The sequence below is a fragment of the Scyliorhinus canicula genome, chromosome 13, assembly GCF_902713615.1.
Source record: "Scyliorhinus canicula chromosome 13, sScyCan1.1, whole genome shotgun sequence".
NCBI lineage: Eukaryota > Metazoa > Chordata > Chondrichthyes > Carcharhiniformes > Scyliorhinidae > Scyliorhinus > Scyliorhinus canicula.
Window position 1 is genome coordinate 25,939,337 of NC_052158.1, and position 27,489 is coordinate 25,966,825.

The 27,489-nt window shown below is 47.7% G+C and overlaps 1 protein-coding gene across 1 annotated transcript in view; it reads left to right on the plus strand.

Annotated features, from left to right (window-relative positions):
• Positions 1-27,489, plus strand: part of LOC119975530 (zinc-binding protein A33-like) — a 556,168-nt gene that overhangs the window by 340,232 nt on the left and 188,447 nt on the right. Inside the window, exons 62-65 of the mRNA XM_038815321.1 lie at positions 5,848-5,874; positions 6,199-6,225; positions 7,840-7,875; positions 14,936-14,962. Of these exons, the coding sequence (XP_038671249.1) occupies positions 5,848-5,874; positions 6,199-6,225; positions 7,840-7,875; positions 14,936-14,962 (117 nt within the window). The remainder of the gene's footprint in view (positions 1-5,847; positions 5,875-6,198; positions 6,226-7,839; positions 7,876-14,935; positions 14,963-27,489) is intronic.

Here is a 27,489-nt window from a genome sequence, read left to right on the forward strand (position 1 = left end):
TAAGTTTGTGTTTTTTTTAAAAAGGAGGTTAGAGAGAAAAAAAAAGTCGGTGAAAAAAAGGACAAAAAGATAAATTCTTGTTTGTTTGTTTTTTTTTGTTTTTCACGGCCCCCCCCCCCCCCCCCCCCCCCCCCTTCCTCCAGAGGTTTTCTTTCCAAAGTCTTCGTTGTTGTTTTTTGTTATTTTTTTTGTTAGTGGGGGGAGACCTTCTTTTCCCTTTTCCTCTCCTCACTCACCAGGGTCGGGAGAGGGAGAGGCTCCTGGTCGGGTTGGTGCTCCTTTGTTCAGCCACCTGCCGCGTGGTGGTTGCGGGGGGGGGGGGGGTGCTCGGTCGGGCCGCTCGCAGGTCGGCGCTCCGGGGAACTTGCTCCGCTTGGGGGGGGGGGGTACTCGATCCTGTCGGCGCACTTGCTGCGCTGAGTGTGGGGGGGGGGGGGGGGGCGGGGGGTGCTCAGTCCCGTCGGCGTTCTTGTTCCGCTGAACGAATGTTCGGTCCGTTCTGCGCTCTTTTGCCAAAAATCCCGCGGGGAAACAGCGATAAAGATCGCGGACCGGCGGGAGCCTCTTCTGAACGCGGCCTCTCCGTTCGCAGACGCCAGCGGAAGTCCCCTGATATAACACTATTAATCCGTTCCTTGAGGTCTGGTAGGAACACACATCTCCGACCATCAAAAAAGGGAGGCATCACAAATATCGGAGATACTTTGAGATATACAACTGCAAGCTATGCCTGTGATCCATTGATACTCCTGGAAAATCAGGGGTTTTTTGATGGAAAATCATGAGATCTTTCACAGAATTGGTGGGGGGGGGATTAAGGGCGGATGCTTTCATGAACGGGACTTTGATCCATACCGTCGATGTTAAGACAATGTTGGGAGTGCACCATAGACCTCCCTACAGCCCGCAGGAGGCAAAGGAGCAGTTGTGTAGTCAGATACTGAAAAGGTGTGAACAAAACAGGGTATTTGTGATTGGTGAATTTAACTTCCTCCAGATTGACAGGGAATCCCTTACAGCCAGAGGCTCGGATTAAGATAAATGTGTTAGAAGTGTCCAGGAGGTCTTTTGATACTATTTTGATAAACTAACCAGTAACGGAGCCGTGCTCGACTTGGTATTGGGGAATGAGCCAGGTCAAATGATTGATGCTTCAGCGGGAGTGGGGTGAGGGGAGGTATTTTGGGTTTCGCGACCATAATTCCATAAGATTTCGAGTGCTCATGGATAAAGACAAGAGTGGCCCGTGGGTGAGGGTGCTTAATTGGGCGAGGGCCAATTACACCCAAATTCGACAGGAACTGGGGAATGTGAATTGGGAGCGGCTACTTAAGGGCAAATCTACGTCTGATATGTGGGAGGCTATTTTAGGCCAGTTGATTGGAGTGCAGGGCAGCCATGTCTCCGCAAAAGTGAAGGATAGGAATGACAGGATTCGGGCACCACAGATGACAAGGGAAATGATAAGATTAGTCAAAAGAAAATAGGAAGCAATCGAAAGGTATAGGCATCTAAAAATCTGACGAAGCCCTTAAGGAGTCCAGTGAAAATAGAGAAGAACGTAATTTCGGAATTATGAAGTCTAAAAGGGGCCATGGAATGTCTTTAGCAAACATGCCAAAGGAGAATTCCAAAGTTTTATGCATATATTAGGAGCAAGAGGGTAGCAAGAGAAAGAAGCCCACGCAAGGACAATGGAGGAAAGTTATGCGTGGGTGTGGGTGAAATCCTTAATAAATACTTTGTATCGGTATTCACCAGGGAAAAGGACATGACGGATGTTGAGTTCAGGATAGGCGTGTGAGCTCTCTTGAGAACGTCAATCTATCAAAGGAGGAAGTGTTGAGTATCGTAAATTGCATTAAGGTAGACAGGTCCCCGGGGCTGGATGTGATCTATACTAGGTTACTGCTGGAGTCAAGGGGAGAAATATCTGTAGCCTTAACATATTGTTCCACGTCCACTTTGACCACAGGGTAGGTTCCAGAGGACTGGAGAATAGCCAATCTTATCCCCGTGTGTAACAAAGGAAGCTGGGATAATCCAGCAAATTATAGGCCGGCCAGCCTGACATCAGTAGCGGGGAAGCGTTTGGAATAGATACTGAGTGACATTTATGGACATTTGGAGGAAAATAGACTAGTTAGTAACAGGCAGCATGGTTTTATAAAAGGAAGGTCTTGTCTCACCAAATTCACTGTTTTTTCGAATAGGTGACAAAGAAAATTGATGAGGGAACGCTGTAGACGTGGTTCATATGGACTTTCGTAAGGCGCCTGACAAGGTCCCACCTGGCAGACTTGTACAAAAACTAAAATAACGTGGAATTCGGTGCTGCCTGGCTAGACGAATGCAGAGCTGGCTTGGTTTTAGAAGGCAGAGAGTAGCGGTGGAAGGGTGCTTTACAGATCTGTAGCTCGTGGTGTTCCGCGGGGATCAGTGCTGGTATCTCTGTTGTTTGTGGTATATATAAATGATCTGGAGAAAAATGTGGGTGTTCTGATTAGTAAGTTTGCGGATGACATCAAGATTGACGGAGTTTCTGATAGAGCCAAAGTTTATCAGAGGATACAACAAGGTATAGATTGATTGGAGACTTGGACACAGAAATGACAGATGGAGTTTAATCGGCCAAATGCGAGGTGATGCATTTAGGAGGATTAAATATAGGCATGAATTATTATACTGTAAATGGCAGAACCCTCAGGAACATTAACAGACAGAGATATCTGAGTGTGGAGGTCCACAGTTCCCTTAAAGTGGAAACATAGGTGGCCAAGGTGATTAAGAAGGCAGATGACATGGTTGCCTTCACCAACCTGGGCATCGAGTACAGGAGCTGGGAAATCATGTTGCAGCAGCACAGTGGTTTGCACCATTGCTTCGCAGCTCCAGGGTCCCAGGTTCGATTTTCGGCTTGGGTCACTGTCTATGCGGACTCTGTACATTCTCTCCGTGTATACATGGGTTTCCTCTGGGTGCTCCGGTTTCCTACCAAATGTCCAGAAAGACGCCGTTATGTGGCGACCAGGGGCTTTCCACAGTAACTTCATTGTACAGTTAATGCAACAATAAAGATTATTATTAGTACATAAAACCTTGGTTAGGCCTCATTTTGAGTACTACGTGCAGTTCAGAAGGATGTGGAAGCTCTGGAGAGAGTTAAAAGAAGGTTCACCAGGATGTTGCCTGGACTTGATGGGTTGGGCAATATGGAAGGTTAAACAAACTAGGATTCTTTTCACTCGAAAGACGGAGGCTGAGGGGAGACCTGCTAGAGGTCGACAACAGTATGAGAGGCATTGACATCGTGGATAGTCAGCGGATGTTTCCAATGTTTCCAAAGGTGGAAGTGTCAATTAGAAGGGGGCACAGGTTCAAGGTGAGAGAGAGAAAGTTTAAGGGAGATGTGCGGGCTACGTTTTTCACGCAGAGAGTGGTGGGTGCCTGGAACTCGCTGCCAGAGGATATGGTGGAAGCAGGCACATGGATGGATGCATGAATAGGAAGGAAATTGAGGGATACGGACCGAGTAAGGGAAAAGGTTTTTTTAGTTTGTGCGTCATGATCGGCACAGGCCTGGAGCTCCGAAGGGGCCGTTCCTGTGCTGCACTTTTCTTCGTTCTTTGTCCTTAGTTGATCTGACACATAATGGAAGGACAGACGGCGATATTGATCGCTGTGGATTGAGGTAAACAATGTGCAGTAAGTCACAGGTGGCTCGGTTTACGGGGGTTGAAGATCATCACAGAATTGAGAAAATTCCCAAGTAGCACTTCAGACTTAACGAGCAACTGGGCAGTTTGAGCTGGGGAGTTTGACTGAACCTCTAAAGAAGCTCTATGACATTGAAGTAGAATTGAGGGTCTCGGTAGTTGATGTAGGAAGATCGCAGAGCATGAATATATTTTCTAGCAGTTAATGTCAATGGGTGGAAATCTGTATGGAGTCATGCCGAGCACAACATAGATGGTTGTGTTTGTTGGGCCCATACCAAGGACACTACTGCAAGAACTTCCCAGGGCAGCGTCCAGTTCCCAAGCACCTTTATCTGTGGCATTTTTTCAACATAAGGTCAGTTCTGTGATGTTAGCTGATGATTTCACATTGTTCACTACGAATCACAACGCTTCATCCAAGAAGGCCATTCGTGCTCGCATGCAGTGCTCAGGCTGATAAATGTTAAGTGCCTCAAAATGATCATCTCCAGCAAAAGATAATTTAACATCTCTCCTTTATTTTCAATGGCATTACCTTAGTTGAGTCTCCAACTACCAGAACCTTAGGGGTACCTTGACAGAAGATTAGCCAGACAAGCCATGTGAATCCTGTCGACCAAAGAACAGAGGCAGCGAATTCTGCGAGGAGTAACTTGCCTTCCAACTTCTCAAAGCTTATAACCTACAAAGTGCAAGGCAGAGGTGTGATTAACTACTTTTAACTTATCTGAGAGAAGGCAACTCCAGAATCTCTAATCAATCTAAGTCAAAGTAGGCAACTTTATCAGTTACCCATCCAACTGTGCATGCCTTCACACACTCACTCCGGCAGCGACGCACAATGGCTCAATGTGTGGAATTCTCAAAATATGATTGCGCAATTCTTAAAATTTCCTCCGACAACGTTTCAAAATCGCACCACCTGCTGCCTGGAAGTACAAAGGCAGCAGGCGCATGGGGCCCATAACCACGAGTCACACCTCATTCTGATTTGGTAGTATGTCGCTCTTCCTTCACTGCCGCTGAAGTCATGAGGCCCCTCGCTGAGTGCACCACGGCAGTACATACAGAACCTGACCTATAATTGTTCAACAAGGTAGCCCAGCATGACGCTGCCCAAAGGAAATCAGAGATGTACAATAATTGATTACCAATGATGTTCAAATACCAAGGACGAAGTAAAAGTTCTGGTATCACTAGATCGATCCAAGCCTCTGCCCGATCCACCAAAACGTGATCTGCAGATTAACAAACGTTGGTAGTGTTAGCACTGCTGTGTCACAGCACTAGGGGCTGGTTAAACTTCGGTCTTGGGTAATTGTCTGTATAGAATTCGCACGCTCTCCCCTTGTCTGCGTGGGTTTCCTCTGGTTAATGCGGTTTCCTCCCACAGTCCAGAGATGTACAGGTTAGGTGGGTTGGCCTCGCTAAATTGCTCCAAAGTGTCCAAAAATGTGCAGGTTATGTGGGATTATGGTGAAAGGACAGAGGGGTGGGCCTCTTTCCGAGGGTCGGTGCAGACTTGATGGCCGACTGGCCTCCTCCTGCACTGTAGAGATTAAATGAACTGGTAAGGGAGTTTACTTATGAAAACTGGGGGAAACTACGAAATACGTGAGGGAAGAAATCAAATCACGTGGCACGTTTCAGAAACAGAATTAACATTTCGAGACCAGTATGACTTTTCTACAGAAAGTGAATTATTCTTCATTATCGTGGCGGTTATGGAAGAGGATGAGGAATATTTTTCCACAGTCTAAAGCAGAATACAAAGCGAATGATTAAGAGAACCAAAACATAATATTATACATTCAAGGGCGGAAGCAGATAGACGCTATCGATGACAGAGTCACGTATAGAAATATGGAGAAAACAGATACAAGAAACTTCATCCCAATACGGAGGTGTACGAGTAACAGGTATATTGACTCAGAGAGGGCAACGGAAGTAAGTGCTTCTGAGCTTTACAGAGAATCACTCGAGACCACATTCAAACAATACGGGCTACAAAATCGTGGAGGTGAATTTTCATTTTTCAATTAACTCGTGTACAATGCTGGGGAGAAATCACCTAATTGATGTTAATGATAATGAACCTGACTATTATAATGATTTATTGCCCTTATAGAGATGGACGACCACAGGAAATCGGATGGTGAGTAAATCAATAATGAGTGCTATTCGAATAGAAGCTATTGAACACTTGTTGAAAGAACGCACTCACTTCTCAGAAAAGGAATGTGTGCAAGTATTCCCAGAACATCCAAAGCTCTTCGCAATCTCATCGTAATTTTACCACATCGTTCAGGCGCAGTTGTGCCACTTGTTTAATTCGTAGCTTGTATGCTACATAATAGTGAAAATGCTGCTACATCACATGTCATGTTCTTTCTATTGTAAACAAATGCTTAATTAAAAGTGACGTTCATTCTTGATGTGTATTGCTAGCATTACGGTTTGCTTCGCCTTTATTTTGCAGATGACAGAATCAGGGAAGCTCGAACAGGTGAAATATTCATTGCCTTCTTATTTCCTTCGGTGGTGCATTTATTTGTATTTTATATTATTTTATGTGATGTGGGCGTCCCTGGCAAGGTCTGCATCTGTTCCCCATCTCTAACTTGGTTTGAACTGAGTTGTTTCCTGGCTGAACGTCGAGCTCACCGTCAAACAGATTGCTGATCGCCTATTTGCAAAAACGGACAACAGTGAGGCGCGTGTTTTTAGTTACTTTGATTCATCAAGTTTGGCATCCCACCATCTGCCATGGTGGAATTTGAAGCCGAGTCCACAGCGTATGGTTTTTTTGGATTACCAGCCCAGTGCCCTTGCGACTCCGCTGCTAACTGCACCGTAAGTTGCACGTCACGTTCCACTGACCGCGTGACAATTGTTCCAGGTGTTTCTTGAACCTTTGTGCAATTATGCTTATGTGGACCTGTGAGAAGAATACAATGCAACCAGTTTACTAGCGTCATGCAATCGTCTTTGGTTTTAAATTGGAGCACCTCCCACAGGAGAATAAAATGACTCGGAGGAGGAGCTCGCGTGTTCCTGAAGACTCCGCCTCCTTTGCAGTCGAGCAGCCCACCCTTCTGCTCTTCGGACATTAGTGAAGCGAATAAATGACCAAGTCCCATCGAATTAAAGAAATAATCAATTTACATAAATACAGCACATTTCATGACCACAAAAAGTCCCCAAAGCGCTTCGGAGCCAGTAAATTCTGGAATTTACTGCAGCTGCAAAGTCAGAAATAGTATCAGTAATGTGGACGGCAAGATGCCGCGAACAGCAATGTGATAACAACTATATTAAAAAGGTTTAATAATGTTGGATTAATTTTATCCAAGATAATGGTCATAACTTCCCGCTCGTGGACGGCATGGTGGCGCAGTCATTAGCACAGCTGCTTACAGCGCTGAGAACCCAAGTTCGATCCCGGCCCCGGGTCCCTGTCTGTGTGTCGGTTTGCACATTCACCGCGTGTTCGCTTGTGTCTCATACCCACAACCCAAAGATGTACAGGTTAGGTGGATTTCCCATTAATTAGAAAATAAATAATTGGGTACTCTAAATTAAAAAAGAGCTTCTCGCTCTTTCCTGGAATAGTACCAGGCAATAATGTACATTTCCTCGGGTTTTCAGGTCCCATTCCAAAGATGTCACTCGTGAATCTGCGGCGCTCTCCCTCTCTCGCTCGACACTGCACCAGAGTGGCAAGCTAAGTGTTATAACCCTCAGGAGACCCACGGGGAGGAATCCATTAGGCTCTCCTGAGGCTTGCAGACGACGAGCTGCGCCACTGAGTGGCGGGGACCACCAGGGCAGTAATTGATTCGGGACACAAAAGCGGCCCAAATATAAGCCTGTGACCTGGACTGTGACCTGTAAATAGTTCGCTTTAATGATAAATCCATTTCGTTATACGCTTGTACATGACCACCAAACTAAGGTTGTGCGTTCCAGATTCTGAAATAGTTGGAATGAGATCAATAAGGTTTCCTGCTAATAGACTGTGCGGATTTCGGCTCTGTAGCCGAAAGAAAATGTGAAAGGTCTTGTGATGCTATGCCTGCAGTGAAATGGCCGAAAATAAACAACATACGCTTGTTTGCAGAACTCCAGAAATTGCAACAAATCCTTGAGGCTGTGGGTAAGACATAGTGTGTAATTTACACGACAGAGAGAACATTATATTAAACGCCCTTGCACGGTTTCGCACAATCTCGTGGTTGAATCAAAGGTATTAATTTTTCAGAGAATGTGAACTATGGAATTCTGTTTATAAGGCTCGGGTTATTTTTGTAGATCAAGAACCAATGTAGAATAATGCAGAAAATAACTGGAAGAGAGCTATTATCTATTTTTTAAAATCTTTTTATTCGCTTTTCTCATATTTATAAACAGTTGTTACTCATATACATTACATTTTTCTTGCCCGTGCTAATTTGCTTTATTTTGCACCGAGGTTTGTTTTGTCTTTCAATTAACTAACTGTACGAACATTTTGCTGACCTCTGGATCGGTCTATGATATCCTCCATTGTCGGGGAACTGTTTCATTCCCGCATCCCCATCAGGGGACACGGAGGTGTACAGTCTCCAGTAGAAGGTCTCGAATGCCCGATTAACCTCCTTTGGCGCTGTTACCAGTCTGCCTTTGCTATCCTTAATCTGCGCCATTTCCCTCGTGGATGCCTGCTTGCTCAGCTGGTGAGCCAATAGGCAGCTAGCCTGGTCTCCGTGTTCGTAGAACGTCCCCCGTGTCTAGCAGAGTTGGTACACTGCTTTCCTGGTGGACAGCACGTTAAAGTCCATTTGCAGCCTTTTTCTCTCCACCAGCAGCTCTACGGTCGGGGCCTCAGAGTACTTTCTATCGACTTCCACAGTGGAGTCCCCTAGCTGCTGCCTCGCCACCCTCTCTTCCCTATCTCTACTTGCCTTGCAGGCTATGGTCGCTCCTCTGATCACAGCCTTCAGTGCCTCCCAAAACGTGGAGTGTGAGACCTCCCTGTTTTGGTTGTTACTAACGTAATCGCCTATGGCCTGCGATATTTTTTGGCAGAAGCCTTGTCGGCCAAGAAGCCCATGTCCAGCCTCCATGTGGGGCGCTGGGCCCGGCCTGTCTCCAACCTCACATCCATATAATGTGGAGCGTGGTCGGAGATTACGATCGTGGTGTAGTCCGTTCCCATGATCCCTGGAAGCAGTGATTTCCCCACTGCAAAGAAGCCGACACGGGTGCATACCTTGCGCACATGCAAAAAGAATGAGAACTCCTTTTCTGCCGGCTGCAGGACCCTCCATGGGTCCACCGCCCCCCCCCCCCCCCATCTGTTTCATGAAGGCCCCTAGCTCTCTAGCCATGCAAGATGTTTTCGCTGTTCTGAGGTTTGATCAATCGGTCAGTGGGTCACCCCCCATAATCTTAAAGTCACCCCCATAATCAGTCGGTGTGTGTCAAGTTCGGGAATTTCCGCCATAGTCTTCTTTATGAATTCTGAGTCGCCCCAGTTGGGAGCATAGACATTTACCAGAATGCCTGGTGCCCCTTCCAGGACACTGCTGACCATGACGTACCTTCCACCTGGATAACTGACTTGGTTCCTGTAAGCTGCGCGCTTTTGCTGATTAATATTGTTACCCCCTAGCCCTCATCCCGTAGCATGAGTGGTACGTCTTTCTCACCCAGCCCTTCTTTACCTGCAGTCGGTCCTTCTCCCTCAGGTGCATCACTTGTAGGTAGATTCTGTCTGCTTTTAGGCTTCTTAAGTGGGCGAACACTCTAGATCTTTTCACTGGGCCATTGAGTCCCCTTACATTCCAGGTATCAATCCTGGTGGGGGCGTGGTTTCTGACCCCCACCCCGTCCTGTGGGATCAGCCGTACTTACCTGGTGGATGCGCCCCTGAACCCCGGGGTCTCCCTTTGCTAGGGGGCCATCCAAAATGGCCACGGTCACCGCTCTCACCATGGGATTGGGCCCCAGCGCTCAGGGGTTCCCTTTCAACCGGGGGCACCCAATATGGCCACCAGCTGTGGGTACGCCACCTGGGTGCACCACTGCGCTCCGGGGTCTCTCTCCACCCTGATTCACTCTCGAGTGGCTGTTTGCAGCGCCCTCTGGGTTCCTTGGCCTGCTCTATGCCCGCCGAGGCCTATGTCTGTACTGCTTCATTATCTCACCCTTCTCTTTGCTTCTGTTTGGTTCTGCGTTCTCCCCCAGACTCCTCTCTCCCCCCTAGCACATGTCCCTCTGTCCCCCCCCCCCCCCGCGTTCTCCCCTGCCTTCTGCCCCCCTCCCCTCCTTGTGCCAGGTGCTCCCCCTCCCTTGAAAGGGCGGCCGCGGCCCTCCTTCCTTCCTGCCCTCCCGTGCTGTCCCTCCTCGCTAGTACGGTGGCCCTCCTTCCCGTATCTGCCCAGTTCTGGCCTTGTTTAACCTTTCTCCTACTGGCCCATGTCACGCCCTCCTGTTCACTTTCCTCGCCCTCATTTCCCTCGCTCTACTCACATCCCACCCCCCCCCCCCGAATGTATTGAGAGAGGAGACAGTCTCTGAAAAAAGACAGCACAGTACCGCACAAATCATAACATACATGTGCACAGTTAATGAGTCCATTGCCCTTGTTTGCTGTCTGTCCACAGCTCTTTGTTCTGGTTTTCCCTTCCTTTTCCACCCCATGTCTTTCATTGCAGTTGCATGTGCTCCTCCCCCAGCGTATACGCTCTAACAAACGCATCAGCCGCAGCTCGGCTGTTACAATACAGCTCTTACCCTTGAATGTTATCCAGAGTTTGGCTGGGAATAACGTCACAAATTCTACCTTGCTTTTGTTCAGTGCTGATTTCGCCTTCTTGAATTCAGCCCTTTTTATGGCCAGGTCCGCCCCAATATCCTGACACACCCTCGTGGACTTCCCTTCCCACGTGCTCTGTTCGTTTGCCGGGCCCACTTTAGAATTCTCTCCCGGTCTTGGCCCTGCAATACTTTCTCTGGGCTGGTTCCCGGCTTTGGGCTTGATTCAGAGCGACCTGTGTCTATTTCCAGTGGGTTTGGGAATACCTCCTTTCCCACTAGTTTGCCCATCATTTGGGTGATGTAGCCTGTTGGGTCTCTGCCCTCTATCCCTGCTGGCAGACCCGCTATTTGAATGTTCTGCCCTCTGGACCAATTTCCTGATCCTCCACTTTCGCTCTTCGGCTCTCCTCGCTTCTCACCCTGTCGCTCTGGTCCGAGGTGGCCTTCTCCAACTCCAGAATCGTTGTTTTCTGCTCCTTCACATCCGTTTCCAGGTCTTCAATAGTCTGCTGCATTTTGTGCGTGGTCTCCTTCATCATTGCCTGGGGCTCCAACCAGAGCGCCTCCTTTATGCTGGTCGCTGCGTCCTGCTCACGCTCTGCTGCTTGGTCAACCATCGTTTTCCTTTTCAGGCTGGCCTTTTGGGGCCGCCTGCCTGCGCGTCCGCCGCTTATTTGCCTTACCCTTGCTGCTGCTGCTTGAGTCTCGTTGTCCGTTTCCCTCCAGCCATCTGTCTGTCTCTCTTTCTTTCCCAGCTGCTGTATCTTACCCAGGGGTTGCTCTCATTTCCCCCCACTTCTCTGCTGTCGCTGGGTCTGCCTCGGGCGTCGGCGTTCCGTTTCTTATTTGTTGAGGGAGGGGAGGGAGTTGGCGTTGGTTACCTTTCTCCCTTCCTTTCTCTTTCCTTGCCTCTTTATTTATTTATTTACTTTTATTTTTCCTCCTTCTTCTCTTTTTTCCCTTCCTTCTCACTGCGACAGGAGCATTTGGGAGAGAGGTTTCCTGGTGCAGACGGGAGTCCCTCTTTGTCTCGCCGCTCACCACATGGTCGCCGCCGATCCGTTGCCGGAGGGAGGGTCAATCTCTCGTTCTCTCCTGCACATTGGCCTCGCTGTCTCCGCTCCCGAACGCTTGAGTCTATGGCTGTGCGGTCCGAGCTGCCGCTTCTCTTCTGCCACCTACGTTCGGGGGGGGGGGGGGCTCGATCGGGCAGGCTCTGAGGCTAGTGCTGTCAGGCGCTAGTTCTGTTCAGGGACGGGGCTCTCCTGGGCCGCTTCTGAGCCTCAGCCTCCAGTTACTCCCGCACCTTTTTTTATATATATTCTCCCGCTCCTCTCGCACACTTATTTCGCGCACGGGTCTCAGCTAACTGTCGATCCAGTCCTTGTGGAGTTTTTCTTCGTGTTCGTACCTACAGAGGAGCGCTGCGTGGGTTCTTTCTTTAAAAAATGAAGAATAAAAATACCCCGGTAGAATTGTGGATAGCACAATCGCTTCACAGCTCCAGGGCCCCAGGTAGGATTCCAGCTTGGGTCACTGTCTGTGCGGAGTCTGCACATCCTTCCCGTGTGTGCGTGCGGTTCTTCCGGGTGCTCCGGTTTCAGCCCACAGTCCAAAGATGTGCAGCTTAAGTGGATTGGCCACGATAAATTGCCCTTGGTGTCCAAAATTGCCCTTAGTGTTGGGTGGGGATACTGGGTTGTGGGGATAGAGTGAGGTGTTAACCTTGGGTAGGGTGCTCTTTCCAGGATCCGGTGCAGACCCAATGGGCTGAATGGCCTCCTTCAGCACTGTAAATTCTATGAAAAAAACAACAAAAAAGATCCCTGAAAGTTAATTCCTTTAGCGGGAGCTGCCCCGTGAACGTCTTCCCCCTCCAGAGCTCGACCGGAAGTTCTTGGAAGAGAGCTTTTCTCGGTGCATTTGGAAGGGATATCCTGGTAAATTGGGTTCAGCTTAGCAAGCGCATTATTCTGATGACTTCAATTATATTTCCTCAATGGTTAAGCGAGGACAACCAAAACGAAGCCTCCCAAACGACGATTATATTAGAGAGTCGTCTGAAGTAATAAAAAGGGAATATGCCAGGTGTCAACTTGTTAACGCAAGAGAACAAACAGACTGAATGTAAAAAGTTAACTATGCAGCGATGTATAAAGAGTATAGACTAACATCTAACACGACAGGGAATCTAAAGCTTGTTCTCTATGCAGAATAAGATAGCAAAAAATTAAGAAGAGGGGTTTCTGGAGGAATTATGTGCCAGTTAGGGGTCAAATTCGACATTTATTGGTGTAAGCAAAAGCTTTGGCTAATGTCCAGGAAACGATGAGGTTGTCGGGATGCTGGAGGGTGTAAACATGGAAAGGAGGGAGTACTGGGCGGGGGTAGGGGGCGGGGACTAAACATTTTCAAAGTAGAAGTGGCGCCCAATTCCGATGAGAGGGATCCCAGGTTGTTCCCGGAAGGAAAGGAAGAACATATCTTACACCTAGCCACATTGTTCCAATTGTCCTTCGGCAAAAAGGCGCAGCCAAAGATCTGAGAATAGCAAATGCTCTCTTTTCGTCTACAAATGCAGAGCAGAATCAGCCTAACTAATTTAGTTACCGTCTGTGGTGAAGAACTTTTTTGAAGCTGTAATGCAAGAGAATGATACTAACTTATTAAACAGATATTGTATCACGAAGGCTAACCAGATTGAGTAAGGGAAAGTCCTGTTTGACGATTGCGTTTGCACGTTTGATGAACTGATAGAGAAGCTGGATGAAGATACTGCAGTTGGGACAAAGTATATACACTTACAAAATGCGTTTAATAACCTCGGATATGAAAATTAAACTCCTGGGTCAAAAGGGAGCATGGATTCAAGATAGGTTGACGGTTGAAAATTGCTCGTTATTCCACGCTATTTCTTTGGAACTCCAGGTAGGTATATGTTGCACCGTTGCTTGTGCTAGTGCTATTTTTGATATATATTAATGACTTGTACCTCTAGCCGAAACACTGTTTGGGGAAAAAAACATATTATGCAAAAACGTGGAAGTACAGTGAGGAGAAATTTAATAGACGTCAAGACGGGGGCAAAGTAAAAACAACTTCAATGCAGGAAAATGCGATATATTTTTGTACAAGAATAAACAATAAAAGCTAAATTTGAAAGTGGATGCAGGAGCAGAGAGATATTGAGTGTTTATGCGGAGACCTTTCAACGTAATTGCAGCAGACTAAGTAACTATATTGAATCCTGGAAACAGAGTTATATGGGGGGGAAACGTCAGGAGCGTATGTGAAACCCATGTAAAGCATGAATTCGACACCAGCTAGTGCAATATATTCAAATTGGGGCATGCGGCTTTTGGATGAGCAAAAAGGCTTTGGCGAAAACACATCATACATTTACAAGAATACTTCCAGCGATAAGTCACGTGGATAGACTAGTGATACTGCACAAAAGATAAGGGAGATTTGTATAACATTATGAAGATTCTACATGCATGAGTACAGCCGTAGTCCCAGAAGACCATAAACTGCCTTGCCCTTTGAGGCGGAGAGTTGACAGACGGCGATTTAACTGGAGGGTCACCACAGCTCAGCAGACGGGATAGGTTGAGAAGGCGGGCCTTCATGAACATCCTCTGTCGATGCGGGAATTGAACCGGCAACGTTGGCCTTGCTCAACATCACGAACCAACTCTCCAGCGAACTGGGGACCGGGGTCTGGTTTAGCTCAGGTGGACAGACAGCGTGTTCCTGATACGTAGCGAGGCCAGCAGCGCACGTGCAATTAACGTGCCGTCTGCGGTTATTCATAAAAGCCCTGCCTTCTCAAACTTGCCCCCTCCTGAGATGTAGTGATTGCAGGTTAGCGACCACCATTCAGCTCTCCACGATAAATGGAAGAGGAGCCTGTGGTCATCCGGGACTATGCTGACTTTACCTTACATTTTACAGTTACGCGCATAAACAGGTTGCAATAGCTGAAGTGTCAAATCCCAGGGAGCACAGCTTTAAGGTAATTGGCGAAAGGGGCAGAAGGCAGTACACACTCGATGGACTGCATAGCTTCCTGTGTTCAGCAGTTCTATGATTCCCTGAAGTAAAAATATCCGAATTAAAACTGTTAATTAAGTGGCCCATGCAACATGAGCAAAGGGCCACCGGGGTGGGCGCGCAGCTGTGCGGGTTAGGCAATTGATCATACTGAATTGCCCTTAGTGACAAAAGATGTGCAGGTTACGTTAAGAGTTTATTGGGATAGTGCGGGGAAGTGGGCTTGGGTGGCATACTCTTTCAGGGGGTCCAATGGCCTCCTTTTGCACTGTATAGATTCTATGAGAAACTTTAGGTAGCAGTTAAGGTTACGTCATCTACTAATCTAATTCCTTTGCCACCTTCTATGTCATCTCTCTCAGAGCAACTACTGCGTCTGAAAGATGAAGGTAAGTTATTTTCTGTATTTAGTTAATTTCAACCATGTGCGGAAATGAGGTGGAATTAATTTTGATTTTATGCTAATGTGTAAGATAGGTAATAGCGAGCCATCAGTTGGTTTCATAATTACAAAGAGCAAAGAAAGAACAAAGAAAAGTACAGCACAGGAACAGGCCCCTCCGCCCTCCAAGCCTGCGCCGACCATGTTGCCCGTCCAAACTAAAATCTTCTGCACTTCCGGGGTCCGTATCCCTCAATTCCCATCCGATTTATATATTTGTCAAGATGCCCCTTAAACGTCACTGTTGTCCCTACTTCCACCACCTCCTCTGACAGTGAGTTCCAGAAACCAACTACCCTCTGTGTAAAAAAAACTTGCCTCTCCTTTGCATACTCCTTTAAACGTTGCCGCTCGCACCTTAAACCCATGCCCCGAGTAATTGACCTCGATACCCTGGGAAAAAGCCTCTGACTATCCACTCTGTCTACGCTCTCATAATTGGTAGACCTCTATCGTCGCCCCTCAACCTCCATCGTCCAGTGAGAACAAGCCGAGTTTATTCAACCTCTCCTGATCGCTAATGCCCTCATACCAGGCAACGTTATAGTAAATCTTTTCACCCTCTCTAAAGCCTCCACATCCTTCTGGTAGTGTGGCGACCAGAACTGAACACTATACTCCAAGTGTGACCTAACTAAGGTTCTATACAGCTGCAACATGATTTGCCAATTTTTATACTCAATGCCACGGCCAATGAAGGCAAGCATGCCGTATGCATTCTTGATGTGGAGATGCCGGCGTTGGACTGTATGCATTCTTGACTAACTTCTCCAACTGTGTTGCCAGTTTCGGTGACCAGTGGACCTGTACATCTAGATCTCTCTGACTGACAATACTCTTGAGGGTTCTACCATTCACTGTATGTTCCCTACCTGCATTACACCTTCCAAAATGCATTACTTCACATTTGTCACGATTAAACTCCATCTGCCATCTCTCCGCCCAAGTCTCCAAATGATCTAAATCCTGCTGTACCCTCTGACAGTCCACACCGCTATCCACAATCCTACCAACCTTTTTGGCGTTTGGAAACTTACTAACCAGACCAGTTACATTTTCCTCCAAATCATTGATACACTACGAACAGCAAATGTCCCAGCACTGATCCCTGTGAACTACTGGTCACAGCCCTCCAATCAGAAAAGCACCCTTCCATTGCTACACTCTGGCTTCTATGACCTAGCCAGTTCTGTATCCATCTTGCCAGCTCATACCTAATCCTGTGCGACTTCACCTTTTGTACCAGTCTTCCGTGAGGGACCTTGTCAAAGGCCTTACTGAAGTCCATATAGACAACATCCACTGCTTTACCTGCATCAATCATCTTTGTGACCTCCTCGAAAACTCTATCGAGTTAGTGAGACACGACCTCCACTTCACAAAACCCTGCTGCCTCTCGCTAATACGTCCATTTGCTTCCAAACGAGAGTAGATCCTGTCTTGAAGAATTCTCTCCAGTAATATTTCTACCACTGACGTAAGGCCCACCGGCCTGTAGTTCCCTGGTTTGTTCTTGCTACCCTTCTTCAGCAAAGGCTATTCTCCAGTCCTCCGGGACATCACCTGAAGCAAGTGAGGATCCCAAGATTTCTGTCAAGGCCTCAGCAATTTCCTCTCTAACCTCCTTCAGTATTCTGGGGTAGATCCCATCAGGCTCTGGGGACTTATCTACCTCAATATTTTTCAAGATGCCCAACACCTCGTCTTTTTCGATCTCAACGTGGCCCAGGCTATCTACACATCCTTCTCCAGACTCAACAACCACCAATCTCTTCTGTTTGGTGAATACTGATGCAAAGTATTCATTTAGTACCTCGCCGTTTTCCTCTGGCTCCAGACATAGATTCCCTTGCCTGTCCTTAAGTTCATAAGTTCATATGATATAGGAGCAGAATTAGGCCATTCGGCCCATTGAGTCTGCTCCGCCATTCCATTATAGCTGATATCTTCCTCATCTGCTTTCTCTCCCGATGTTTAATTCCACTGAAAAAAACAGTATACCAGAAATGCTCAGAAGGTTTGAGAGAATCTATTGCGAGGGAAACAGCGTTAAAGTTTAATGTCATGGCCTTCCCTCACAACCAGCCAAGGCCATTTTTAACTTTTTGTTCAACATCTATAATAACTGTGAACCTCAAGTATTCCAGAGAATCGTTTTATTGAGCGTATTCCTAGTTTGAGAATACCGATACAACCATGTCTGCCTGTTGCTATCTTCGTTGCCAGTGCATTTATAGATTGTTTATCGGCTATCTGAGTACGCGTGGATCTCTATAGATTGCACATAAAGAGCTTGTCTGGACGTTTTTTGAGAGGCAATTTGAATTATTCTACCTCACTGTTGGCTGCTAAAATTCCCGCAGTTTTACGGAGTACGGAAGAGGAGCTATCAATGAGTGCAGTCTTCAGCAACAATAGCTAACTTCTTCAAGTTTAATAATTGTGTTTGGCTATACAACTGCAAGTGCTGCAATTTAATGTAACGGTAAAACTGCTGAACAGAGGAACTTTGAAGCAACGTCATTAGGAAAGCTGTATAATGATATTATTCACTGCGAGGGGAAATTAATACACAAGTTGGACAGTTATGCTCCAGTTGTACAGGGCATACGTGAGACCACATCTGGAGTAAAGCTTATAGCTTTGTTCACCCTAATTAAAGAAAGATGTAAATGCGTTTGAAGCAAAATAGGAAATGTTTACCAGACTGATGTCTGGAGTGGGCATGTTGTATTCTGAGTAAAGTTCGAGCAGGCTAGACTCAGTTGCAGCTTAGAAGAGTAAGACCAGTCTTGATTGAAACAAATACGCTTCTCAGGGATGGTCACAAGATGGATTTGGACAGGATTGTTCCACTGTTGAGATAATCCAGATAAGAAGTCACCGTTTTAAAATAGGTGTTGCCCATTTAAAACGTAGACTCGGGATTTATTTTCTCCCCGTGGGTGGTGATTTTAAGAACCCTCTTCCTGAAAAGGCAGTGGAAGCAGAGTCTTTGAATATATCTTATGTCAGGTGGAAAGAATATTAGTAAGCAAGGGATGATAGGTTATCGGAGGTGGGGGGAGAATTGTTTTTATGAAGTTGCTATCATAATCAGCCATGATCTTACTGAATCGTAATGTAGGTCTGCTGGGCTCAATAGGATACTCCTGCTCCTTGCTCGTATGTCATGACTAATACCTTTAAAAGCTTCTTCACACATTCTCCCACACATTCACCTGAATGTGAGTCAGCATGCTTTAAAAATGGAGTTATGGGAGGAGGATGTTAGAGGGAGGGCAGCCGAATCACGGCACCGAATGAAGCACACTACTCAACCGTTATTATATTTATAATCTTTCATTCAAAAATAAAATTTAGACCTGGTCATAGGCAGAAATGTGCGCGTCTTCCAAAAGGAAATTATTATTGTAATATTTTACTTTCGTAAATCTGTTCAGCTTGCGCAATTCAGTTAGAAGATAGGAGATGAAAATTCCGTCCACAATAATCGTTTAGGAATTTAATTCTGTGAAATGTTAAAGATATTTGTCGAGATGGGGAGGTGTAACATAACACTAAAGAAGATTCGAAAATAATTGGATGCAGCTGAAAGCCTCTGGTGCCAACACTCTTCCGAATCATACAACGACGCCACTCGAGGGGAGTTTCGAATCAAACAATGGGCCAGATGAGTTTTAGAAATAAGAACAGGCATGAAAATAGTGCAAAGTAGCGATAAGGGGAATGATGCTAGCGTGTGAAAGAAAGGGGCAGTGCGTAAATTGCATGAAAGTGCGCCAGCAGAAAAGATCAGAATCAGGAAAGTGGTAAATAGAGAGAATTGAAATTCTTTACCTGAATACACACATAATTCGTGACAAGATCGATGAAACGGCAGCACAAGCACAAATATGTAAACGGATATGATGCCTTTGCAGAGGTGTGATTGCAGAGCGATCAAGGCTGGGAATTGAATGTTCAAGGGGATCTGGCATCGAGGTAGAGTGGGAATAAAGCGTAAAAAGTGGGGGTATCTTGGTTACTAAAAGACAAGGTCAGGCCAGTAGTGGTAAATGTAGCTTGGGATATCAAGATTGGAAATCATAGTATCTCTACAGTGCAGAAGGAGGCGATTCGGTCTGCACCAACCCACTGAAAGAGTACTCAACCCACTCTCTCGCCCCATCCCAGTAACCCATAACCGCACCTAACCAATGGACACTAAAGGACAATTTAGACTGGTCAATCCACCTGACCTGCACATATTTGGACTGTGGGAGGAACTCGAAGCACCCGGAGGAAATCAAATACTCACGGGGAGAATGTACAAACTCGGCACAATCACCTGAGATTGGAATTTAACCCGGATCCCTGACACTGTTAGGCAACAGTGCTAACTACTGTGCCACCATTCCGCAGTGCAACCCATTGTGTCACCGTTCTGCCTCGTGTTTGCTTGTGGATAAGAAGCAGCAAGGGAAAGACCTCGCGGACGGCAGTAGTTGATACCAACCCCCCACTTCCCCCTCCTCCTCCCCCCCCCCCCCCGCCCCCCCCCCCCCCCCCCCCCATTAAAACTGCGAATGTGTAATCAGGCAAGGATCTAATGATAAAGAAAACTGCAAGGAAGCGTGTTCATTACATTGTAGAACTTGTTGTTTGATGGTCTAAAAACTAATGTATTAAACTTAAGTAAAGGCAATCACAAAAGTATACATACAGCCGTGCCTACCGTGGAATGAGAAATAAGTTAAAAGATAAGACAGTAAAAATGCAGTGAAAATGTTTAAGATAATATTTCTCAACCAAGATACATCTGATAGAAAAAGAGATATTCTATGTTAAATATTCGCCCTCAAGGCGTAACGTAGGTTAATGGTAGTATCAATCTGAGAGACTGGGGGTAAAATGCTTTGACGACTGGTTGCACACAAGAAGATAGGGAAGTATTTAGAAACCAACCAAGCATGACTATAAAAAAGGGGGAAGTGTGACCATGGGAGTAAGATAGCAAGTAATATTTTTAAAGCAGTAAAATATTCAACCTTCATACAAAAGAAAGATAGTAACTTAAGTGAAGATTGGCCTGTCAGATAACAAGAGTATGAAATTATCAGTGTTCCAGTTCAACTGAAATGAAGACCGATTTCGAAAAACGCGTTCTGTCCCTTTGGTAGATAATACTGAAATATTCCAAGTATAGTAGCAAATCAGCTGGCTAAAGGGAGGGAAAAACTTAATGCATCACTATCGCAAGGGAAAAGAAATCAGGAAACCTAGTGGGATTAAAGGCCACCCAGTCCCCTGAACCTTATGGTCTACATTCTTGAGTAGTAAAATAACTGACGACTTCCGGTGGTGGCCATGCGCGGGTAGGTCACGTTTTCGGCAGTTCCCACTGCTAACGGACAAACGGGCCATTTCACGGAGCTTTGGCGGCCCCTTGTAAAAGGAACCCGGCGGGCAAACGGCGATAGAAGGCTCCCCACAGCAGTTTATGGAAGGGACCAGGAGCAGGACGACCAAACAAACGAACAGCGAGAAGCGGCAGGTACGGGCACGAGATCAGAAAATGGCGGCCGGCTTGGATTAGGCAGCGTAGGCCCAATGGTCGCGGGAACAGCAGGAGTTCCTTAGAAGCTGCTTTGCTGACTTGAAAACGGATGCTGGCCCCAACGAAGGCCTCAATGGAGAAAATGTGGGGACCCAGAAAATGTAGGAGAAGGCGATCAAGGAGATAGAGAAAAATATATCGAATAACGAAGACGAGATACTGGGCCTGGCCGTCAGGGTGGACGCACACAACACCCTGTACAAGAGATGGCAGGAGAATCTGAAAGGCCTTGAAAACATGTCCAGGAGGCAGAACCTGCGCATTCTGGCCTCCTGACGGTGCGGAAGGGTCGGACGCGAGTGCATTAATGACCACGTTATCGGAGTCCCTGATGGGGCCAGAAGCATTCTCTCTGCTTCTGGAACTGGATGGGGCACAGAGAGTCCTTCAAATGAAGCCCAAAACGATTGAACCACCGAGGGTCATGGTGGCACGGTTCCACCACTTCTCAGATAAGGAACAAGTCCTGCGATGGGCTAAGAAGGAGCGGAGTAGCAGTGGGAGAACAGCATAATCTGCATCTACCAGGACCTGTGTCTGAGCTGGCCAAGAGGCGCGCTGGATTCAACCGTGCTAAGGCGGCCCTCCACATCAAAGGTGTAAAATTCAGGCTGCTGCATCCGGCGTGGCTGTGGGTCAGGTATCAAGATTGCCACCATTACTTTGATATACCGAATCAGGCGTGGAATTTCATCAAGCAATAAAAGTTGGACTCGAACTAAAGGACAGCCACACTGGGAGGTTACTCTGGTGGGGATGGTAATTGCCGAGTAGCTGGAGGTAGCGACATTATGTTATTTCCTCTTATTTTTCTTTGTTCCCTGTTTCTTGGGTCATGTTTTTGGCTTTTGTAGAACTCGGCCGCAGAGGGAGGAAAGGGGAGGGGGGCTACACGTAGGGCTGCTTTCCAGGCAGCTAGAGCCGTTTCTTTGGTAGGGCCAGGTTTACGCCCGGGATTTGCTGTTTGTTTCGCTGGGGGGAAGGGCCCAGAAAATGTTCATCGGGGGCCATTGAAGCAGATAAGTTGGGCTATCCATAGGAGGGAGGGGCCCGCAAAATGAGGCATCTGAATAATCGGAGACAGATGCAGGAGCAGCTGGGGTCAGCATGGGTCAGCTGACTCAGAGAAGCGTAATGGGGCGAGATCCAGTGTCAAGCGGGTGCTTGACTTGGGGGTTTCAGATCGAGAGGGGGGGTGGGATGCTGCTTGGCTGACAGAAAACGTGCCAACATGGGGGAACAGAGGGAGAGTCTGGGGGGCCTCCAATAGGAGGGCTCGAGTAAGTGGGGACGCGGGCTCGTGGCTGGCCAGAAAAGGGAGATGGCTAATCAACAGGGGAAGTGGGGATCAGTCACCCATCCAGGCTGATCACATGGAATGTGCGGGGCCTGAATGGACCGGTCAAGAGGGCTTACGTGTTCTCGCACCGAAAGGGGTTAAAGGCAGTCGTAGCCATGCTACAGGAGATGCACCTAAAACTTGACGACCAAACAAGATTGAGAAAAGGGTGGGTAGGCCAGGTGTTCCATTCGCAGCTTGATTCAAAGACCAGAGGAGTAGCAATCCTGGTCAGCAAACGGGTGGCTTTCCAGGCAGGTAATATTGTAGCTGAGAAGGGGGGCAGATACATAATGGGCAGCGGGAAACTGCAGGGGATTCAGGTGCTGCTAGTGAACGTTTACGCCCCAAACTGGGATGATGTGGAATTTATGAGACTCATGCTGGGTAAAATTCCAGTTTAGACTCACACAATCTGATTATGGGGGGTGACTTTAACACAGTTATAGACCCTGTAATGGACCATTTAAACCGCAGGTTGGGGAAGCGACCAGCGGTGGCTAAAGAACTGAAGGGATTCAAGGAAGAGGTGGGGGGGGCGTAGACCCATGGAGATTCATCTAATCGAGGGCGAAAGAGTTCTCTTTCTTTTCCCATGTCCACATAGTCTACTCCCGTATAGATTTCTTTGTGATGAGCAGGGCGTTGATCACTAGGGTGGAGGGGATAGAATACTCGGCCATTGCAGTCTCCGATCATGCTCCACACTGGGCGGATTTGCATCTTGGGGAGGGGGGGTGGAGAGAGGTCGGCACCAACTATGGAGGCTAGTTGTGGGGCTGCTGGCAGACGATGAGGTTTGTGGGCGGATAAGGAGGAACATTAAGAATTACCTAGAAACTAATGATACAGGCGAGGTAGCAGCATCCACGATGTCGGAGGCCCTGAAGGCAGTTATAGAACATAGAACATAGAACATTACAGCACAGTACATGCCCTTCGGCACTCGATGTTGCGCCATCCTGTGAAACCCCTCTAAAGTCCCTCTACACTATTCCCTTATCGTCCATATGCCTATCCAATGACCATTTGAATGCATTACGTGTTGGCGAGTCCACTACTGTTGCAGGCAGGGCATTCCACACCCTTACTATTCTCTGAGTAAAGAATCTACCTCCGACATCTGTCCTATATCTATCTCCCCTTAATTTAAAGCGACGTCCCCTCGTACTGAACATCACCATCTGAGGAAAAAGACTCAATGTCCACCCTATCTAATCCTCTGATCATCTTGTATGCCTCAATTAAGTCACCTCTTAACCTTCTTTCTGACGAAAACAGCCTCAAGTCCTTCATCCTTCCCTCATAAGATCTTCCCTCCATACCAGGCAACATCGTTGTAAATCTCCTCTGAACCCTTTCCAATGCTTCAACATCCTTCCTATAATGTGGCGACCAGAACTGCACGCAACACTCCAAATGCGGCCACACCAGAGTTTTATATAACTGCAACATGACCTCATGGCTCTGAAACTTAATTCCTCTGCCAATAAAAGCTAACACACTGTACGCCTTCTTAACAACCCTCTCAAACTGGGTGGCAACTTTCAGGGATCTATAGACATGGACACCGAGATCTCTCTGCTCGTCCACACTACCAAGAATCTTACCATTAGCCCAGTACTCTGTCTTCCTGTTATTCCTTCCAAAATGAATCACATCACACTGTTCTGCATTAAACTCAATTTGCCACCTGTCAGCCCAGCTCTGCAGCTTATCTATGTCTCTCTGTAACTTGTAACATGCTTCTGCACTGTCCACAACTCCACCGACTTTAGTGTCATCTGCAAATGTACTCACCCATCCTTCTACGCCCTCCTCCAGGTCATTTATAAAAATGACAAACAGCAGCGGCCCCAAAAATGGTCCTTGTGGTACACCGCTAGTAACTGGACACCAGTCAGAACATTTCCCATCAACCACCACCCTTTGTCTTATATCAGCTGGCCAATTTCTGATCCAAGAGGGGAGTTGATCTCTATCAGGTCCCATTGAGAGATGAAAGAAAGAGCAGAGGGAGAAAGGCCAGTCAGGGAGATACTCAGAGTAGACAGGAGCTACGTGGAGACCCCCGAGATGGCGCTACTGAAAGAGCACCGGAGGCTGCAGGCGGATTTCGACCCGCTGACCACTGGAAAGGCGGTAGCAGAGCTGAGGAAGGCCAAAGGGGCTGTATACGAATACGGAGAGAAAGCGAGTAGAATGATGGCACACCAACATCGCAAGAGGGGGCGGCCAGGGAAATTTGGGAAGTACGGTATAAGGAGGGCAACACGATCATATATGTTTTATGGTAAATTGTATGAGTCGGAGTCCCCGCCGGGGGAGGGGGTGTGAAGCAATTCATAGACCAACTGAGGTTCCCAAAGGTGGAAGAGGACCTGGTGGAGGGACTGGGGGGCCCGATAGAGTTGGAGGAGGTGGTAAAAGGTTCAGGGAACATGCAGTCGGGCAAAGCCCCGGGCTGTACGACAACGCTGTAGAATTCTACAAGAAATTTTCGGAACTGCTGTGCCCACTCCTACTAAGGACCTTTAATGAGGCCAAAGAGAGAGGGACCCCGCCCCAACAATGTCACAGGCCTCAACTTCATTCATCCTCAAACGAGAGAAAGACCCTCAACAATGTGAATTCTATAAACCGATATCGCTCCCTAACGAAGACGCCAAACTGCTAGCCAAGATCTTAGCTGCTAGAATTGAGGACTGTGTCCCTGGGGTGATATGGGGGGGGGGGATCAGACAGGCTTCGGCAACGGCAGGCAATTGAACTCTAATGTAAAGAGGCGCCTAAACATCATCATGATGCCCTTAGAGGAGGGGAGGCAGCAATGGACGCGGAGAAAGCCTTTCACCGGGTGGAATGTGAGTAACTTTGGGAAGCGCTAAGAAGGTCCGGATTTGGTGAGAGGTTCATAGGTTGGGTACAGCTACTCTACCAGGCCCCCGTGGCAAGTGTGTGCACGAACAGGGTGATGTCAGAATACTTCAGGCTCCACTGGGGGACGAGGCAGGGGTGCCCCCTCTCCGCGTTATTATTCGCCTTTGCAATAGAGCCGCTGTCTATAGTGGTGCAAACTCCAAAGAACTGGCGGGGTTGGTTCGGGGGGAGGGGCATTGGGTCTCACTTTATGCAAATGATCTGCTCCTGTACATTTCGGACCCACTAGAGGAGATGGGGGAGGTAATGCAGATTCTGAGGGACTTCTGAAGGACTTTGGCAATTTCTCGGGGTACAAACTAAATGAGAACAAAAGCGAGATTTTCGTAATCCAAGCTCAGGGGCAGGAAAAGGGACTGGAAGAGCTTCTGCTGAAATTGGTCAAGAAGGCCTTTCGGTACCTAGGGATACAGGCGGCTCGAAAGTGGGATGCCCTCCACAAGCTTAATCTATCTCGGCTGGCAGAGCAGTTGGAGGGGGACTTCAAAAGGAGGGACAGGCTCCCACTATCTCTAGTGGGGAGGGTGCAGACCGTTAAGATGACGGTCCTCCCCAGATTTCTGTTTGTTTTCCAATGCCTTCCCATCTTCATCACTAAGTTCTTCTTTAAGCAGGTGAACAAGATCATCTCGGGACTCGTATGGGCAAATAAGACCCCGCGAGTAAAGAAACTGTCCCTAGAGCGCATTCGGGGGGGGAAGGGGAGGGGGTGGGCTGGCGCTGCCGCACGTTTGCAGCTACTATTGGGTGGCTAACATAACCATGATTAGGAATTGGGTATTGGGGGAGGGGTCAACGTGGAAGCGGTTAGAGGCGGCCTCAAATAAAGGTACCAGCCTAGAGGCACTTGTAATGGCACCTCTACCGTTCTCGCCGGCCCGGCACTCCTCTAGTCCGGTGATGGTGGCGGCATTAAAGATCTGGGGTCAGTGGAAAAGCCACAGGGGGCTGGAGGGAGCCACAGTCTGGACCCCAATATGCAACAATCACAGATTTCTCCCAGGCAAGATAAACGGAGGGTTTCAAAGCTGTCATAGGGCAGGCATTAAAAGGATGGGGGACATCCTCAGCCTGACGGGATCTTCCTCAGCCTGAAAACGCTTGAGGAGAAATTCAGTATTACCCCGGAAACGCTTTCAGATACATTCAGGTACGCGCCTTTCTGAAAAAACAGGTCGTATCATTTCCGCTGCTATCCCCATGCAGGATAAAGGATAGGGTGATCTCCGGTATCTGGCTAGGGAGGGAAAGGTTTCATAAATCTTCAGGAGCTGGAGGAACCCCAGTAGAGGTGCTTAAGGGCAAATGGGAGGAGGAGCTAAGTGAGGAGCTGGATGCGGGCTTGTGGGCAGACGCCCTAAATATGATCAATTCCATTTCATCATATGCCAGGCGTAGCTTAATCCAGTTTAAGGTGCTCCGCCGGGCGAACATGATGGCAACCAGGAGGAGCAAGCTCTTTGGGGTTGAGGATAAATGTGCGAGGTGTGCGGGAAGCCATGCAGATCATGTCCATATGTTCTGGGAATGCCCGGCTCTTAAGGGATTCTGGCAGGGTTTTGCTGAGGCAATGTCCAAGATCTTGGACATGCAGGTGGTGCCAAGTCTGGAGATAGCAATCTTTGGTGTGTCAGACGATCCGGGAGTTCAGGAAGCTAGAAGCCGTCATATTGGCTTTTGCCTCCTGGTAGCCCAGAGACAGATCCTTTTAATGTGGAAAGATTCGAAGCCCTCGAATGTAGAGACCAGGGTTTGTAACATGGCTGGGTTTCTCAGTCACGAGAAAATAAAGTTTGTCTTGAGAGGGTCTATGGTGGGGTTCTCTCGGAGGTGGAAGCGGTTCCTCGGCTTTCTAGGAGAGCAGTAAAGGTCAGCAGTAGCATCCCAGGAAGGTGGGGGAGGGGTGTAATCGTTACATTGTATTGTTCTTTTCTTTGTATGTGCAGTTAACATTTATTTTGTTCTGTTAATTGTTGTGTACGGTTATGCAAAAATTATGTTTTTGACAAAAATTTGAATAAAAATATTTTTTTTGAAAGTAAAATAACTGACTGCATAAAAAATGGATGAATTGGTTGTATTCTACCAACATGACAAAGATTCTGGACACGTCCAAGTGGATTGGAACCCCGCAAATGGAGCCCCACTGTTCAAGAAGGGAGACAGAGAGACTGTAAGTTTAGGACAGTTAGTTTACCCATCCACATCTTTGGGAAATGTTAGAATTCATTATTTAAAAAGAAGTCATGGTACATTTTGAAAAGCAAAATATCTTCAGAGTCAATGGGCGCCATAACCCCCGCCGGGTGGGAGAATCGGCGGGGCACCGCGCGAATCGCGCCATGCCGCCCCGACTCCCGCACTCGATTCTCCCACCCCCCCCAAACCAGCGCCATGGGCCAAGCGGCCACTCCGACATGACAGGTTCCCGCCAGCGCCGTCCACCCCTGCTCGCTACCGGCGGGAACAGTGCGGGAATGCTGGTGGTACGTGATCGGCCGGCCGGCCTCTCCCCCCCCCCCCCCCGCGTACCACCTACCATGGCCGGCCCCAGAATACCCGCACCATGTTGGTGAGGGGCCGGCACGCGTGACGT